Source organism: Nelumbo nucifera, chromosome 3 (assembly GCF_055504915.1).
Source record: "Nelumbo nucifera cultivar China Antique chromosome 3, China Antique-T2T, whole genome shotgun sequence".
NCBI lineage: Eukaryota > Viridiplantae > Streptophyta > Magnoliopsida > Proteales > Nelumbonaceae > Nelumbo > Nelumbo nucifera.
Window position 1 is genome coordinate 68,037,998 of NC_142651.1, and position 20,183 is coordinate 68,058,180.

The 20,183-nt window shown below is 40.7% G+C and overlaps 1 protein-coding gene across 1 annotated transcript in view; it reads right to left on the reverse strand.

Annotated features, from left to right (window-relative positions):
• The window catches only part of LOC104589228 (Nucleic acid-binding proteins superfamily), an 83,043-nt gene that overhangs the window by 39,227 nt on the left and 23,633 nt on the right, over positions 1-20,183 (reverse strand). The window contains exon 2 of the mRNA XM_010247473.2: positions 14,503-14,662. Coding sequence (XP_010245775.1) covers positions 14,503-14,662 — 160 coding nt within the window. The remainder of the gene's footprint in view (positions 1-14,502; positions 14,663-20,183) is intronic.

The window sequence follows — 20,183 nt, forward strand, 5'->3', positions numbered from 1 at the left end:
ACTCCTCTTGGACCACTGAAACTGAATTTGCATGTCTTGAGTGAGCTGGTAAATTTTCTTTTTTTCATTCAAGAATTTCCACAAACTAACATCTACCTTTTGCAGCCACTTAATAGCCAATCTAGAGTCACCCTCCACCAGCAACTTCCTAATACTCAGCTGTTTGGCTCTTTTTATTCCTTCTAATACTGCTGAAATTTCGGCTCTCAGAGAATCCCCCCAACCTATAGGCCCTGAAAACATGGCCAAAACTCGACCTTCTTCGTCCCTGAACACTCCACCTATGCATGAGGGGCCTGGGTTTCCTTCACTGCTGCCATCAAAGTTCAATTTAGTGAACCCCAAAGTCAGAGGAGACCAAGTTAGAACAGGGGAACTAATCAACCGAGCGGACTAGGCTACTTCTTTCCAATTTCTAATGATATCTCCTGCTGAGAATCCTTCAAATAGCTTCATAGACTTGACCCAGTGAATCACCCTAACATAGATTAAGTCAATGATGGCTTCTTTTTTCTTTTCTTTTTCATGGAAAGTACGTTCATTCCTTTCCTCCCACACTGTCCAGCATACAGTTGTTCTTACACATCTCCACAAGATTTTACCTCTCTTTTTTAAGTAGAGAGAAACAAACTTTGCACACTTGGAGGGGTGGGCCACCTACAACCAAAGAGAGAGAAAAACCAACACCAGATTCCTAATACAAAAATATAGGAAACTAATAAGTGATAACAACTCACACCACTCTTACATAAGATGCACCAATGCGGGGATAAACACCAACTTGGCCTTTTCTTTTGAAGTAGGTCACAGGTGTTACACTTTCCTATGATAGCTTCCCAGCAAAAAGCACATACTCTAGGAGGAATTGGTCTACCCCAAACTTCCGGAACCGGGAAAGGAAAATCAAGGGTCGATTGGGAATGGGTTAATTCCTTGAAAAAAGAAGAGCAATAAAAGATACCCAAAGAACTAGGAGCCCAAATCCTACTGTCTAGTCTAGAGGGGTCAACAACTACCTCCTCCAGAATCTTCAGCAAATTAGAAATGGAATCCAATTCAGAGTCTCTAAGAGCCCTTTGAAAGCCCAGGTTCCAATCAGGGGCAGAATTAGAAAAGGTTAGGAAGGTAGCAACATGCTCATTTTTAAACCTTGAGAGAGAGAACAAAGAAGGAAACTGCTCTTTCAAAGGTGTGTCACCCACCCAGATATGTTCCCAAAATCTTATAGAATTACCAGAGCAAAGGTCATACCTAATAAAAGGAAGGAAGGAAGAATAGCATGAATAGACTTCCAGGGAGAAGCTCTTGTGGCCCTAGATGGAACACTCGTGTCCCAGCCATCTGCCTCTTGCCCATGAATACTTAGGATAATTTTAGCCCACAGATTTTCCTTTTCCTTTGCCAGTCTCCATAACCATTTCCCCAACAAAGCTTCATTCTTCTCCTGCAAGTTACCCAAGCCAAGACCACCATCATTTTTAGCTCTAGTGTCTAAATCCCACCTAACTCTATGATCCCTTTTCTCATAAGTTTCTCTAGCACCCTACACACTCCCTTGGTAATTTAAACATAGACAGAAAGTAGATTGGGAGGTTCGCCAAGGTTGCTTTAATCAAAGTTATCCTACCACCCAAAGACATGTAGTTTTTCTTCCATGAAGAAAGCCTTTTTGTGAATTTCTCAATCACCGGATTCCAAAAGCCCCTTTTTCTAGGATTATCACCTAAAGGAAGCCCCAAATACTTTAGTGGCCACTGAGCAATCTCGCATCCCAATATTTGAGCCCTTTCTTCCACCTCTCCAGCACTCATATTAATGTCAATCACACAACTCTTATCAAGGTTGACTTTGAGGTTAGTCACTTGTTCAAACACATTAATCACCTGTTTTAAGTTTCTAACCCACCTAATCGCATCCCCTCCACAAAACAGAATTGTGTCATCCGCAAACTGTAAATGAGTGACCGGAACCCCATCCCTCCCAACTCTCCAACCACTTACCAAACCTCTAGAATCTGCCCTCTTAATAATCCTCCCCAAATCTTCAGCAATCAAGGTAAAGAGAAAAGGGGAAAAGGGGTCCCCTTGTCTAATACCCCTAGTAGCTGGAAAATGGTCTACCACCCTACCATTCACCAAAATGGAATAGTGGCAAGTCCTAATGCACCATTTTATCCACTTACACCACCTCTGCCCAAAACCAAAAGACCCTAGGACTTCCAACAGCACAGACCAATCAACTAAGTCGTAAGCCTTTTCTAGATCCAGTTTACACAGCAGCCCTTTCTTCCCATTTCTTTTTAGATCTTCCACACTCTCGTTTGCAATTAAGATTTGATCCACAATTTGTTTGTTCTTCACAAATGCACCTTGGCTAGGGGAAATGGTTGTGAGGAGAACCTCTCTAATTCTACGAGAGAGAACCTTAGCAATAATTTTGTAGAGGCTATTGACCAAACTGATGGGTCTGAACTCCTTAGGGTGCAAGCTCCTTCCTTTTTTGGAATTAAGGCAATAAAAGTAGAGTTCAGACCTGGGTTAATCACCCCTCTTTCAAAGAATTCTGAGAACACAATCTAAATGTCATCCTTAAGTATCTCCCAGCGGTCTTGATAAAAAGCCATCGTGAAACCATCAGGTCCTAGGGCTTTAGCTCTATCCATAGAGAAAATGGCATCCCTTATTTCTTCCAATTCAAACTCTCTTTCCAACCATTCCATCAGCTCTTCAGGGAGCCTGGGCCAATCCAAGCCTGCAATCCTTAATCTCTCATTTAAAGGTCTCTTGAAAATATATTTGAAATGATTCCCAAAAGCCCCTGCAATCTCGTTTTGTTGGGTTAAAGTTATACCAACAACCACCAACTTAGAAATGGAGTTCTTTTTCCTTTTACCATTAGCTATAGCATAGAAAAATTTTGTGTTCCTATCTCCTTCCTTCACCCATTTGTGTCTGGATTATTGCTTCCAACTGAACTCTTCTTTAAAAAGTAGATCCTCCAAATTATTCCTCAATTCCCACCTCAACTCTTTATTCCTTTCCCCTAAGCAGCCTTGTTCTTCCTTTGCGTCTAAATCCTCTATCTGGTTAATCAACTGTTGCTTCCTTTCTTCTGATCTCCCAAAGTGATGAATATTCCACTCTTTGATTTTAACTTTAAGTTCTTTTAACTTCCAATGGAATTTCATACCTACCCAATTAACCTATGGGTTACTTTCGTTCCACCACTTCTTCACTTTCTCTTTAAAATCCAGATGAAGCAACCACATATTCTCAAATCTGAATGGAGAGGGCCCTCTATTTCCAAAATCATACTTGCAAAGTGAAATTGGCCAATGATCAGAAGTAACTCTCGATAAGGCCCTTGACACCATGTCACTCAAGTTCCTTGAGTTCAAAAACATTTATAAACTCATTAAACTTCCTCATACTAGTTGTACTCCTTTGTCACACCTTATTACACTCTTCACTGAATCTAATCACATTGAAATCCCCTCCTAGACACCAAGGCCCATCCCACAAACCTCTAATGTCTTTCAGTTCTTCCCACAATTAATTTCTTGTCTGTAACCAGTGTGGCCATAAACATTAGTTAAGACCCATTCAAATCCATCTCCCACTTGCTTGAATTTGACAGACACCGAAAACCTTCCAACTAATTCTTCATCTGTTAGACAGTGCATGCCCTTAGCTCCAATCAGAATGATGTACATTATGACATTTAATGTAAATGAATAAAGTACATATTTGATTTGTGTTATCATGGTGTGTTTCTGTGTAATACCCTTAAACTTGACACATATAAGACTCGTGTTAGTTTAGAATCTTCACAGTCGTTGGATAGATCTAGGGAGATTTATCCTGCCAAGGCTAACACTGATGTGCGGCTAAGTTGGTTGGGGTGGCTTGTCTCAACTGCCAGGGTGAGACCTAAGGTACATGCAGTGTGGGTTTTAAATCTTCGCAGTCATTGGATGGATAGATCTAGGGAGATTTATCCTGCCAGGGCTAACACTGATGTGCCGCTAAGTTGGTTGGGGTGGCATGTCTCAACTGCCAGGGTGAGACCTGAGGTACATGCAGTGTGGGTTTTCTTAAAACCCTGAACTGGACCAAAATTTCAGTATTGCCTTGGACCTTTGAGATAGATGGGCAAAGCTGGAATGTTACACCTGACCCCTAGACTCGATTATGATACTTCACTAGGTGTGGGATTGGGCTGTCTTTGATAGGCCAATAAGTGAGATCCTTAGAGGGGTCAAAACCTGGGTATGTTGGAAGAGTCTGAGAATTCATCTGAGTGGGTGATCATAGTGACAGGATCAGCCCCTTTGTCGAACAAAGTGAATGATCGGGGATGCACTCTCTCTGATGGAAACCAAAATTGTCGGCAGTCGATTTCAACCGTTGAAATTTGTTTTGCAAAATATATTTATATAGAGATATACATATATATATGGTATCAAAATGTTTGCAAAAGGTTTAAATTCCCGGGATCCATGTGAGTAGAGAGTGCAGTACTGTTCCTTGCAGCCGAGGGAGAGGTCCTTTAGTGTCGGGCAGTGTTTGATCATTATGGGCTGAGAGGTTAAGTGAAGACCATTGAGGGTAATACCTGATGGGCTAATCTTGCATCTGCCCACAGTCCTTAGGTTTTCATAAGGTGGCTGAACCCAAGGACCATTTAGTGTAAATATTGGGCACATTAAGAGCCCATGGTGATGGACTCAGGGGTTCACTGTCTCCTACAGTGAATTCGGCCAAGCCTTGTAACAAAGGTTGGGCTGAACCCATGTGGCTGATGTGTAGATCAATGTTTGGGTCCCACACCATACAAGGATAGCCAACTGGGAAGCAGGTTAAGAGTTTAAGTGAGCACATAGACTTAATGGGCCTAAAGCCCAATTCGAACTAGCATAATAAGATTAATTAAATAGGGGGTGGATCTGGGATTTGGATCAGCAGATAAGATAAGGGATTGTCCCTATCCACTCAGAGATTCCAGATCCAAATAAAGATTTGGATCAGGAAACTCCTAATTAGATTAGGAAGGCTGATATTTATCTGTAGATAAGGGATTACCCTTATCTCTTTAAGAGAGTCTAGATCCAAATACAAGATTTGGATTAGGAAACTCCTAATGGGATTAGGAGATGCTCTCTTTAAAGGCTATAAATTGAAGAGAAGGGCAAACCTCCAATACACAATTCTCAGTTCAGAGATTAAAAAGAGAGAAGAACCTGCATACTAGTTCGACTGCTCCTGTCTTCTGCTCTTTCCTGCTCTTGCCGCCATACTAGTTCGATTTCCACCTGTGGGAGCGATCAAGAAGTGTTCTTGATATTACCTCTTGGCAAAAAAGGTAATCAGAAGTCGTGCTCACTAGCCCACCATCAGATTCTTGCTGAAGAGCCATCCTGTTGATTCTGCTTCATCCTACACCGTGTAATCTTCGGTGGAAGCGGTCTTTGGATCTTTCCTTGGGCGTGAACTGTTAGACAGTTTTGTATGCCCTTAGCTTCAATCCGATTTTATGTACTTTTGACATTTTGTGTAAATAAATAAAGTGAATGTTTGATTCATGTTGTTTCGTATAATTCTATGTAAGACCCTAAAACTGGACACTTATAGAGACTCATGTTAGTTTTAAATGTTCACAGCCATTGGACAAGTCAGGGGAGATTTATCCTGCCAAGGCTGATACTGGTGTGCCACCAAGTGTTGGGATGGCCTATCTCAGCCACCAGGGTAGGACCCAAGGCACATGCAGTATGGGATTACTCGAATCCTTGAACCGGACCAGATTTCCAGTATTGCCCTGGACCTTGGAGACAGATGGGCAAAACTGGAAAGTTACACCTGACCCCTAGAATCGATTGTAACACTTCACTAGGTGCCGGATCGGGCTGTCTTTGATATGCCAATCAGTGAGATCCTTTGATGGGGATCAAAACCTGGGTATATTGGGACAGTCTGAGAATTCATCTGAGTGGGTGATCATAGTGACAGGATCTGCCCCTTTGTCGAACAAAGGTAATGATCGGGAATGCACTCTCTCTAATGGAAACCAAACTGCCGGCAGTTGATTTCAATCGTTGGAATTTTGTTTTGCAAAATTAATATATATATATATATATATATGTATATGTACGGTTTCGAAATGTTTGCAAATGGTTTTAATTCCCGGGATCCATGTGAGTGGAGAGTGCGGCACTGTTCCTTGCAGCCGAGGGAGAGGTCATCTCTTGTCGGGCAGTGCTTGATCATTAAGGGCTGAGAGGTTAAGTGTAAGACCATTTAGGATAGTACCTGATAGGCTAATCTTGCACCTGTCCACAGTCCCTGGGTTTTTATAAGATGGCTTGGCCTAGGGACCACTTAATGTAAGTGTTGGGCCCATAGGGTCCATGTGATGGGCTCAGGGGTTCACTGAGCTTTTTAGTGAATTCGGCTAGGCCTTGTAATAAAGGCTAGGCCGAACCCATGTGGTTGGTGTGTAGATCAATGCTTGGGTCCCACGCCATACAAAGAAGCCCAACTGGGCAGCAGATTGGAAACTAGTTAAGCACTGAACACTTAATGGGCCAAAAGCCCATTTCGAGCTGGGCTGATATGATCACCCATCTATGGGGCGGATCTGAGATTAATGTTAGCAATAGGATAGGGCCTTTTAACCTTATCCACTCTGGGAGACCAAATTCAAATCAGATTTGAATTTGGTAACCTCCTGATAAGAACAGGAGTAAGCTAACTTAATCTGGAGATAGGATTAAGATCATCCCCTATCCAAATACTGATTTGGATTGGGATAACTCCTAATTAGGAGGTTTCTTAATCAAGAAAAAAGGAGGAAAACCCCTAAGAGAAAAATATTAGATTTCGAACAAGGGGTTTTTGAGATAGCAAGAAAGCTTCCTGCGAATTGAGATCAGATCTCATTCACACTCCAGAGAGAAGAGAGGCAATTCAGCCATTTTCGTCCTAGGAGTTCTCCTCCAGCCGCCGCCATTCCTTCTTGCAAGATTCGATCTTTGAAGAAGAAAGAAGTCAAGAAATCAGTTCTTGACATCAGTCTTGCAGAAAAGACTGAAAAAAATTCGGTGTTCAGAGTTTCCAGAGGATTCTTGCGAAGGATCCAGTGTGTAGAACGCACTCTGCTGCTTCCGTTCCACCCACAGCTGTGTCATCTTCAGCAGGAGCGGATCTTGGTGTCTTCTTTGGGCGTGAACACCAACTTTGGGAGATACTGCTTCTCCGGATCAGGTATATTCCTCCCTTTTCTTTTTGGTTCAGATCTGGTTCGATTATGGTTCAAGTAGGATCCTTGAATATTGTATTCTAAATTTAGGGAATATGATTCCCATTTGGAAGAAGGTAGGAAAATTTTTGAAATTCGCCCACCCATTCCGCAACCTTCTTGGCGTCCGTCAGATGGATCCTACCATTCTTTCAAACACCTTCATTGGAGGTTATTGTTACTTCGTATTAGGTATAACCCTCCACTCCCTTTTGTTTCAGATCTAGTCTGGTTTCAGATCTGATCTGGTTTAGGTTCAAGATTGATCATTGAAAATACAGTTTTCTAAAATAGGGAATGTGATTCCCACGTGGGAGAGAAATTTTTGAAATTTCGCCCAACCTTCCTGTAGGGTTTGGCCATCCATATGATGGATCTCTCATCCCTTGAGTTCAAAAACATTTATAAACTCATTAAACTTCCTCATACTAGTTGTACTCCATTTGTCACACCTTATTACACTCTTCACTAAATCTAATCACATTGAAATCCCCTCCTAGACACCAAGGCCCATCCCACAAACCTCTAATGTCTTCCAGTTCTTCCCACAATTAATTTCTTTGTCTGTAACCAGTGGGGCCATAAACATTAGTTAAGACCCATTCAAATCCATCTCCAACTTGCTTGAATTTGATAGACACCGAAAACCTTCCAACTAATTCTTCAACTCCCTCTACAACTTCATTCTTCCACATAGTGATTAATCCTCCAGATGAGCCCCACGAAGGGTTCATAACCTAGCTAAGGCCATTTGCTCTCCACACACTTCTAGCCCATCTCTTGTCAAAGGACATAAACTTAGATTCCTGAATTAAGAAGATATCTAGATTTCCTTTCCTTAAGACCTCCTTTATTAGTGCTCTCTTTCTTACTTTCCCCATGCCTCTCACATTCCAGCTCACAATCTTCATTACTCCAATAAATAATCCACCCCCACCCCTGAACTTTTCTCCTACACTTCTCCCCTTCCCCTACCCTTCCTCTCACTATTTCTTTGTCCCCTTCCACATCCTTTTTCAGCCTCTCCACCTCACTTAACCTTCTTTTTCTCACCTTCCTCTCCTCTTTTTTATTCTTCAAATGCACTTTCAACTCATTCAAATTTTTTATCTTGTAGCCTAGCTTTTCTACAAATTCAGCTAGGGAATCATCTCTTTCAATTCCCTTCTCAACCATTGTGTTTTTGTCCTCTCTATGCATCCCGTACAACTCCTCCTGTTCAATCCTCCTCTATCTTCTTTAGACCCACCAACCTCACCCTCATTCAACTTCCCCCTCTAATTCCACCCTAGTTAGGTTACCAAGCTCTTCCGAAGTTAAGTTACACACTCCCTCCTCCCTCTCACCCTTCTTCTATATATACCCACCACCCTCAACTCTGTCAGCTTCAAATCCATGGGTAATCGGCAATGAGGCAGGCCTAGAACCTGGGAGACAGCCATCAAGAGCATAGCAAGGATTAGTTTCAAAACCTGAAAACACACATACCTGGGTCTGAAAATAGAGGACATTCAACATCTATCTGGGTTTCACAGTTCGGTAACAGATTATGCTTTTGCTGGCCACAACCTAGGCATGATACACTCTTGCTAGTACTTCCTGGGCTCTATCGTTCATCCCCTCCTGATATACCTATATCTGAATTCTGGTGTACAGCAGTTAACATCTCATCAGTTCCCTGCCCTCTGTTCATTATCTTGTTTGGTTCTTTCCTACCCATGGTTCGGTTCTCCCCCCTAACCTCCAAGTAGCACACAGCATCGTTTATCGGCCCACCTGTTAGACAAATTTGTATGCCCTTAGCTCCAATCAGTTTTGATGTACTTTTGACATTTAGTGTAAATGAATAAAGTGCATGTTTGATTCATGTTGTGTGGTATGTTTCTGTGTAAGACCCTTAAACTGGACACTTAATGAGACTCGTGTTAGTTTAGAAAGTTCACAGCCGTTGGATAAGTTTGGGGAGATTTATCCTAGCAAGGCTGACACTGGTGTGCTGCCAAGTGTTGGGGTGGCCTGTCTCAGCTGCCAGGGTGAGACCCAAAGCACATGCAATATAGGATTAATTGAATCTTTGAACCGGACCAGATTTCCAGTATTGCCCTGGACCTTGGTGATTGATGGGCAAAACTGGAAAGTTACACCCAACCCCTAGACTCGATTATGATACTACACTAGGTGTCGGATTGAGCTATTTTTGATAAGCCAATAAATGAGATCCTTAGCGGGGGTCAAAACCTGGGTATGTTGGGACAGTCGGAGAATTCATCTGAGTGGGTGATCATAGTGACAGGATCAGCCCCTTTGTCGGACAAAGGTAATGATCGGGGATGCACTCTCTCTGATGGAAACCAAACTGCCGGCAGTTGATTTCAATCGTTGGAATTTTGTTTTGCAAAATTTATATATGAGATATATAGATATATATGGTTTCAAAATGTTTGCAAATGGTTTTAAATCTCAGGATCCATATGAGGAGAGAATGCAACACTGTTCCTCGCAGCCAGGGGAGAGGTCCTCTCTTGTCGGGCAGTGTTTGATCATTATGGGCTGAGAGGTTAAGTGTAAGGCCATTTAGGGTTACACCTGATGGGCTAATCTTGCATCTGCCCACAGTCCCTGGGTTTTTATAAGATGGCTTGGCCTAGGGACCACTTAGTGTAAGTGTTGGGCCCATAGAGTCCATGTGATGGGCTCAAGGGGTTCACTGGTCTCTCCAGTGAATTCGGCTAGGCCTTGTAACAAAGGCTGGGCCGAACCCATGTGGCTGATGTGTAGATCAATGCTTGGGTCCCACGCCATACAAAGAAGCCCAATTAGGCAGTAGTTTGGAAGCCTATTGAGCACTTAATACTTATTGGGCCTAAAGCCCATTTCGAACTCGTAGATTTATTTACCCACTTAAAGGGGCAGATCTGAGATTCAAATATAGATTTGAATCTGATAATCTCCTGATAAAATCAGGAGTGGGCTGACATTATCTGCAGATAGGATTAAGATAATTCCCTATCCAAATACAGATTTGGATTAGGATAACTCCTAATGGGATTAGGAGGTTTCTTAATCACTAAGAAGGATGAGAAACCCTAGTCTTGAATTACTGGAATTTGACCCAAGGGTTTAGTAGAAGAACCTCCTGCAATTTGAGATTGGATCTCAGAAACCCTAGAGAGAAGAAAAGCAAATACGCCAACTTCAGCTCTAGAGTTCTTCATCAGCCACCGCTGCCATTCACTGCCTAGTTCGATCTCTCTGAGAGGGAAAGATCAAGAAGGTGCTCTTGATATCAGTCTTTGCTGAAAGGCTGATTGTGTACGGTGATCTTCGCTTCCATCGAATTCTTGTAAAGAATTTGGTTCGTAGGACGAACACTGTTGGTTCTGTTCCAGTATCATTGCGTCATCTTCAATAGGAGCAGATCTTGGGAGTATTCTTTGGGCGTGAACACCGACGTTGGGAGATACCGATTCTCCGTATCAGGTATAACCCTTCCCTTTCTGTTTGGTTCAGATCTAGTTCGGTTTTGGTTCGATTAGATCCTTGAATATTGTATTCTAAAATCAGGGAATACATATGATGGATCTCTCCCTCCTTTCACCACCATCAGCGGGGAGTCTCAGCATAGAGGTAGCGTCTTCCACCTTCTCAACGGAGGGTCTCAGCATAGAAGTAACGTCTTCCACATCCTCAGCGAAAATAATGTCAGTGCTGAAGGTGTCTTCCAACTCCCTATTGCCATCCTCAGCTTGAATTTCAGCTTCCAACTCTGTCTCAACATCATCCTCTGAAGAATCACAGCTTACCCAACCAGCATCTTCTTCTTCCAGCTCATCTCTCCTTGTTCTAGAATATCTTGGGTTTGGCCTGTTTTCTCCGGAATTAACTTGGTCACCTTCATTGGATTTGGCGACTGGAAGCCACCGAAGGTTCTGCCTCACTGTAGACTTCCTCTCTGCGCAAATCTTGCCTTCGTTCGAATGGAGCATCCACAGAAAAGATGATAGACCAATATTCTGGTCTACCATCAATTCCTTTGAGACCCGACTCACGTGACAATTTAAAATGTCACCTGAGTCGGCTTTTGCTCCCTGGCCCGCTTTAATGGACGACCCAGGCTGACCCACAATTAAGCCAGTTGGGTCAGAGCGGGTCAAAAAAACTCCAGAACCGGCTTTACTTGGGCCCCTTCCTATATCTAACTGAGTTCCCCTTTTAATTAAATCCGCAAAAGACAAACCGGTTGTAAGACTTTTTAATTTCAAATTTATTTGAAAAATTCTCCATAATTATTGCTCGATTTTTTGAGCAAGACTTCTCAGTTTCCAAAAAAAGCATCGCCTTTTCTCCAGAAAGAACTTCCTCCCCCTAGTGCTGACGTGTCCATACAGCTTTTCTTTGTTCCCGCCAAGTGTTATCCATCTTGCCAAGTCATCGTCGTCTTCAACCTTCGGCCTCCCACACCATTGCGACGCTTCAACTTCTGAAGCGACCCAAATCTTGTACCAGTATCCATCTGCGCAAAGGCTGATCGTTCTCGGCACGGATTAAGCCATTATACCAGCAATCTTTAAATGAACTGCTCTCAGGTTTAGGGTTTTATACGAGAGTAAAACACCACCCATCGCCAGGACTAATTTCTCCAGAATGGTTTTCTGCCATAGGTGAAAAGGTAAGCCCAGAAGTTTCAATTTGAAGCTTCCAACAACAGGAATTATTGTGTTATCCAACGGACACCAGTTATCAATCACCACAGTGCCTTCCTTTGTTTCCACTGTGGTAAAATCAACCGCTTCCTCCCCCACATCTAGCAGAGCTTTCTTTTCATTGAATGGGATTAGGATAACAGTCCCAGGGAGCCCAGTTTCTCCGACACCTCTAATAGCCCTTTCCAATCCTTTATCTCTGACTTCGCTGAAAGTACCAATCTCTTCTCCCAGATTCCTTTCTCCCCTACCAGTGAGATTTTTGGTTCTGAAACTGTGAAGGCCACCGTTGGCTGATCATGGCATTCAACTGGCTCATCTAGACCCAGCCGTTCTAATCTTTTCCTTCTCTCTGTCATTTCCTCCCTCTTGCTCAGTCCACCGTCAACTCTATCTATCTTTCCTTTCACCGCCCCGGACTCCTTCTTAACTAGTCTCTCGTGGAGTGAATTGGCCAACACAGTCCAGCCCTGTAACTTGTCGCCTTCAGGAATGATGATTGTTTGTTTTTTCTTTTTTTTTTCGAACCTTTCTTCCAGAGTTACAAACCATCCTTTTTCATTTCTTCTTCTCTCCGCAAAGTATTCCCTCCGTAACTATCTGAAGGTACTGTTCCGTATTTCACACCAACTCACATGGACTGCTCCATCCAGAAAGCTTTGAAACCAAGGAACAGCTTCACCCACTAGCAGTATTGAACCTCTCCTTCTTTCTCTTATCTTTATCGTGAACTCTTTTTGATAAAAAATCTCCTTCAACAGTAAGTCTTTCCTTTCCACTATCAATGTCCTTCTCCACTTTCTAGCCGGTGAGAATCCGTCGGCCTCCATCTCTATATTCATGTAGTTCCTTTGCTAGATGCAGAGTAGAAACAGTGCGTTAACAGCAGCTACAACTTCTTGCTACCTGAGCTCCAGGACGCTGGACCCATCCCTCCCCTGTGGCCCTCTTGTGTGTTGATTGGCCAAAGCCCTCGTCAGTAGGAGTATATAGAGAACTAAAAATTAGAGTTGTGTTTTTTCCTCTTAACCAGGGGACTTAATTAAAAATCTTATTATTATTTCTGAAAATTAAGTGTGAAACTGTTAATAGTCATTCCATCATTTACTAATTTAATTTGTGGTTTACTAGTTTATAATTAACATGAAATTCCATAATATTTATTTATGGTTATATGCATACATCATAATGTGTGTGCATCATTTCTTTCAACTGGTTGTCACCTAGGAATCAACTGACTGTGCCAGACCAAAATGGCTTAGTGCTGCCTAGCCAACCTTAACTACACTAAAGTAGTAAACAGCTAAGTGAGGCAGTCAACAGACCAATTTATCAGGATTGATCTGATCCTATACTTATAAAAGATGGATTGAATTAGATCAAGTTGGGTTAAAAATAGGTCCAATCCCAAATAATTAGACCAGATTAGGTCCTAGTTTCCAGTAACCAAATAAGTTAACAAGTGCAACTTATCAAAATTGTACTCTTAACTTTTATTTTAGTAAAAAAAAAACACTTGCTGAATTTAGTGTATATCCAATAATCAATTTAGTGTATAAACCCCAAAAATAGGAAGGAAAGTAGTGAAACTAGTATATGTACATGAAGTTGATAAAATACATCAAAATACACATCTATCCACCTAATTCCACATATCCCCATCTGATGGGATCAAGAGACTTCAGGAACACACTCAGCCTGATTCATAGCATGGACCAAACCCCATGTATTAAATCAAATAGGATTGGATCACAGACTTGTCTGATCCATTAATCGTGCTACTTCTGACTAGCCAACTAGTGTGCATGTGTGTGTGTGTGTGTGTGGGTGGGGGGGGAGAGAGAGACTAGTTTAAAGTTAGAAAATTGAGCCCACGGTCATGTATCTGCAATAAAACTGCAAACTAAAGTAGAAAAAGTAAATCCTGTGATCTAAGGGTTTCACTCAACTAAATCAAATAAAATTTTACCCCAACTATATCATGCAGGATATATAAATCTTCTTTGCTATTCTTTCTATTAAGGGCTATAACCTCTGTAGAATTATGATTTTTTTAAATATTATCACTACCATAACCCAAGTCCTCCAACCACCCCAGCTCTTCTAAAACCCTAAATATGTATCTGATTCACTGCCTTTTACCAATGAAGTTAGTGGTCTTCCATGCAAATGACAAAATTCCTCAATCTAATCTCCCTCATTTTGCCATTTATTGGAGCTATGCCTAAATTCCCAAGGATGCAGTTATATCCTTTAAAAACATACAACTTATCCATCATTATAGTCCCATCCCCTCTACACTAACCTTATGGACAGAAAGGTTTCTCTTCCTCAAGAAGATTTTATGAACTAGAAACAGAGATAGAAATAGAAAACATATTACACAATCTAATTTGTCTAGATGTCTGTAAATTTTTCACACTTCCGCTGGTTATTAAAGAATATTAATACCAATGGATGATACATTCTCTAAACCAGAACTAATAGTTAAGAACAATGTTACCTCTACATGAGTGAGAGGGACTCAACTGCGGGTAGGGAAGAAAGCCCAGAAGCGAATAAAATTGAACAAGCAAACCTCCCCCATTAAAGCCTTCAATTCTACCCCGATAGATAAATCCACTTTCCTTGTATGTCCTTGCTGCCTTCCAATCAGCAGACCTCTACTTCTTTGCAGAAAGAAGTATTAGATCATAATAGATATTGAGAGAAATGTAAATAAGAAAATGGTTATTAAAAAAAAAGGAAGTATTAGATCATGCCAGGTCATAATCATCATCATTCACGCCTTATCTCAACTATATAGAATTGGCTAGATCATCTCAGGTATTTAAAAAAAGTAATTCATGGCAACAAACTTACATAAGCCATTGTATTGACTATTGAATTATAATCAACAGTTTCACTTTGTAGAAAGATTGGGGTGGATGGGCCTTAACTTGCTCCTATTTTTTTTTTATTTCTAAGTTGTCTCTTTCTTATATTGGGTCTTAAGTATATGGACCATCTTTTATTTCTTTTTATTGTTTACTAACACAGCTGCCCTATTGGGGGCATTCATGTAATTCCATATTTTCATTTACAGTTAGTATTTAACATTAATAAAACAAATTGATAGAACTGAAGGGAGTTATGGTTGAGTGCATAGTTGTCAAGGTGATGCCTAGGCGACAAGGCACCCTTGGAGTCTCGCCTCGCCTAATCACCAAGCAGTTTTCTATAGCATGTTATAACAAACTTTTATATTCTTAATTTTTTGAGGATATAATTATAAAATAGACATTTTTAAACTAAAATATTTATTTTGTATGTTTATATACTAATTTCTTTTTGTTATTTTCTTACGTGTTAGGGTTTAATCAACACAAACATTGCTAAATGCTGTATTGAACCCTCAAAGACTTCAAAACCTGAACCATTAAGTAAGAAAGAACATAAAATGTTGTCCAATCAACACATTTTCTTCTTCTTCTTCTTCTTCTTCTTCTTCTTCCACCTTTTCTTTTCTTCTTTTCCTATAACAGAAATAGGAGTTCAGCCCTTATATTTTTCGAATTTTCTTTTCTTTCTTCTTTTTTTCTCATGAATATGTTGGAATATGTTGATTTTCTATACTTTAACATGAAGTTTATACTTTTCTTATGAAAATTATGGATATTTATTAAGGAAATATGATTATGGAACCTAGGGAACTACCTTATTAAAAAAAATCCATCGCCTAGGCGAGGCACCCCCTGTCGCCTAGCCTCGCCTTGGCGCCTTGAAATCTGTGGTTGACTGAGCTCTTCTTCTCCCTCTTCTCTCATCTCTATCTCATCCTCTTCTTGCTCTGTTTTTTCTTTCATTTGCTGTTTTTCATTTAATAATCACAGCAATTTTACTATTCAACTTTCTTCTTGGTATCAGAGAAAACCCAACCTTTCTTTATTAAAAAAAATCCATCGCCTAGGCGAGGCGCTCCCTGTCGCCTAGCCTCGCCTCGGCGCCTTGAAATCTGTGGTTGACTGAGCTCTTCTTCTCCCTCTTCTCTCATCTCTATCTCTTCCTCTTCTTGCTCTGTTCTTTCTTTCATTTGCTGCTTTTCATTTAATAATCACAGCAATTTTACTGTTCACTGTTCAACTTTCTTCTTGGTATCAGAGAAAACCCTACCTTTCTTTTCTTCCTTTTTTAGTCCCATACACAGTGTGTATGGAGAGCTAATCTGTTGATTACTTAGTGATTCATTCGGCCTGATTGGTAGAGGGGTTCTGGAGAGCTTTTTCAATTCAGATTGCTGTCCAAGATTGCTCCTTGGAGTTTTTTTCCCAAAACCCTAGCCAATTGGAAATTTTCCAATTGAGGGTCCTAGTGGTACTTTGAACCTGGTGCTCAGGGTTTAAAGGGTAGTTTTTGGGCCCTTATTGAGATCAATTCAAGCTTAACAGAGTTTTGGTACCCCTAAGGAGCGGCTGCAATTTCCAGATTTCTCACAGGTTGCAAAGTGGAGTAAAGCCCTATTTTTTTTGTTCCTGTTCAGGTCAGCAATTAGTTTATTTGTTTTCAATCATCCATATTTACTATCTGAAAGTATTCTTTAGAAGTATTGGACTTATGGAGAACTCTGGAGTAGAGAACAAGCAGGGTTTAGCGTTTGGACTGGGCCCAAGAGCTTCTATAGACCCTCTTCTGACTGTAACCACTGTGAAACTTCACGGAACAAATTATCTAACTTGGTCACAGTCAGCTAGAATTCATGTTTGCAGTAGAGGGAACTGGGATATATATCAGGTAGTAAGAAGAAGCCAAAGGAGGATGATCCCTCCTATGAGAAGTGCATGCAGGAGAATTATATTGTTATAAGATGGTTAGTGAACTCAATGCAACCAGACGTTAGTCAACATTACAAATTGAAAAATGATGTGAACAGTCTACGACAAGGGGAAAACCTTTAGTTGCATACTACTCTAAGTTGAAATCATTTTGGCAAGAGATTAACTGTTTTTTTGAAAGATAAGATAGAAAATTTTATTAAAATAAAAAACAGATGCAGGTTGCTGGTTGCTGGTTGTCAAGACGACACCCCATTACAATCAGATTTCCATAGTACCCATTGTTAGACAGTGTATACCCTTAGCTACAATTAGATTGATGTGCATAAGCATTTATTTGTAAATGAATAAAGTACATTGTTGTTTCATGTTAATATTGGTATGTTTCTGTGCATTACCCCTTAAACTAGACACTTAAGAGACTCTTGCTAGTTTAGAATGTTCTCAGCCATTGGATAGACTTGATAAGTTTATCTATCCTAACAAGGCTGACACTAGTGTGTTGCCAAGGAGTTGGAGCATCTTGTCTCAGCTACTAGGGTTAGACCCCGAACACAACTAATGGGTGTTTATTAGAAACACTGAATCCGGACCAATTTCCAATTATTCCCTGGACCTTGGAGATAGATGGGCAAAACTGGAAAGTTATGCATAACCCCAGACTTAATTATGGTATTGCACTAGGTGTTGGACTGGGTTATCTTTGATATGCCAATCAATGAAATCCATCAAGGGTCAAATACCTGGGTATGTTGGTGTTGTCTAAGAATTCACCTAAGTGGGTGATCATAGTGATAGGATCGACCCCATTGTTAAACTGCTAGTAGTGGATTTCACCTATGTTTGAAATATGATTTTGCAAAATATATTTATATATTATATATTACTATTTTATGAAAAAATGTTTGCCAAAGGTTTTAATCACGAGATTCATTCGAACAGAGAGTGTGGCATTGCACCTTACAGCCAAGAGAGAGGTCCTTCCCTGTCGGGTAGTGTTTGATCATTATAGGCCGAGAGGTTAAGTGTAAGAGACCATTACAGGGCTGATTACCTGATGGGCTTTGTCTTACATAAGTCCATTATCCTTGGATCTTCATAGGGTAGCTAAATCTAAGGCCATTTAGATGTAAATGTTGGGCCCTTGGTTCATTGCCTTGAGCAATGAATTCAGCCTAGCCCCTTTCAAGGGTAGGGCCGAACCCATATGGACTTGTGTGAAATCATTGTGAGGTCCCACGCAATACAATATCAAGCCTAAAGTGGCCATGCAACACCTAGGGTCGTGATCCTTTGAAAAAAAATGGGCCAAAGGTCCCATAAGGGTTAGAAAATTTTGAAATTTTGCCCAGCCATCTAGCATGGTTCGGTCATCCATAAGATGGATTCTAACTCTCCAACACCCATCTACAATCAAACAAATAGAAACACTTCATATAAGACTAAACTGATGCACATTGTAGGCTTGAATCTCAAAAACATCCCAAAAATTCTCTGCAAAATCCAGTGATTTAAAAGGCGCGCCTAAGCGCACAGGCGAGGCGCATATTGGGGTATGCGCCTTGCCCAGGTCTTAGGCGCACCTTTTTCAAAAGGCACGCACCTGGTGCGCCTAGGCATGCGCCTGATGCACCTTGCGCCTCAGTCCAAGCGTGAGCCTTTTTAAAATTTTACACTTTTTGCTTTTTTTTTTGCCTACGACTGGGCCCCCGGCTCCGCCCCCGGACCCCCGACCACACCCCTCGAGGCAAGCCCGAACAAGTCTATTTCACTCTCTCACCGAAGCTCCGAGAACCCCCTATTTGCTTATGTTGTTCATTCATTCATTGCAATAAAATATCTTCTTAAAAGGCAATGGAAGTTGTAAAATCATTATTTTTTATGTGAGAAATAAGAATTTCAGACCCTAACATAGACTTGTTCGGGCTTGCCTTGAGGGGCATGCTACAAAGGCAATCAAGAATGCAATATGTTTTACATCACATTAACTACTTTAAGGAATGCAATTAAGGAAGAAAAGAGATTGTGGGCATGCTTGAAAATGAAATATATGTTTGCTTCTATTTTTAAATTTTCATTTGAATACACTTTACATGTTATGTTTATGTATTTTAATTTCCGATAATAGGTTTTTTAAATCATTTATTTTAAAATTTAAGTTTATATTTTTATTAACATTATGTTTAATATTTTTTAAATTTTTTGCATTTTTTTTAATTTTTGGAATTTTCTGACTTTTTTTATTTTTTAGCTTCTTTTTTGTAATTTTGCGCCTTTCTTAAAAAGGAGCACGCCTCGCCTTGCGCCTCAGACGCAAATTGGCCCTCGTGCTTTTAAAACACTGGTAAAATCTGAAAAACTAAATTGCTCGAACTATTGAAGGGAGAGAAACCCAATCTGTGACAAGTTTGCCAATTGAAGCCACAAGTTCTTTAGTGTTTCTTTAATAACCTCCTATTTCTCTCCCCCATAGAGACCAACACACTACAAAGGGGATACAGCTCCAAATTATTTTTGTCTCTTTCCTCCTCTAAGTTGTGGCCAGCTTGAGAATAGTCCAGCTACTGAAGATGGTTGGAAAATGGAAACCTCAAATAGGAAGAGAACAAAATAATAACAAAAAGGCAAGGAATGGGAAGCATGGGAATGCCAGTGTTGCTACGGCTTCAAAAGATGATAAGGGGATCAGTGATGAGAAGTCAATAGTAGAGCAACTTGCAGCCATGAAAGTAAAATTTGAAAGATATGGCCAACTCATAAGTCACTTGGAAAATACTATTGCAGCAAACCAACTCTTCAGGCAACACATCATCATCTACATTTTCTCATTCAGGTATCCGTGCTTCTACCAACCATGCAACTACTTCAGGTAATAGTAGAATTTCTTGGATTATTGATTTTGGTGCATCTGACCATATGACTAATGTTTCTAACCTTTTTACCTCCTACCAACTATTTCCTAGCCGTGATAAGATATCCCTAGCTAATGGATCTCTTGCTCCTATCTCAGGCAAGGGAGACATCAAGGCTTCAAACTCTCTTACCCTCACCTCTATTCTCCATGTCCCTAAACTTAGTACTACTCTCCTATCCATTAATAGTTTGACAAAATCTTTGAGCTGACACATAACCTTCTTTCCTTATTGTGTTTTTTAGGGCCTAAAGTCCCAAAAGGTGATTGGGAGTAGCCATGAGGCAAATGGGATATACTTGCTAGACATACCTGAGGAAAGCCAATTACAACCTTAGAGAGTTTCTTTTAGGTCTATTTGACCAAAGTCCAATTGATCGTGTCATGTTGTCATTGTCATTTTGGTCATTTACCTTTTTCTTCTTTGAGTCTTTTGTTTCCTGAATTGTTCAAAGGAATAAG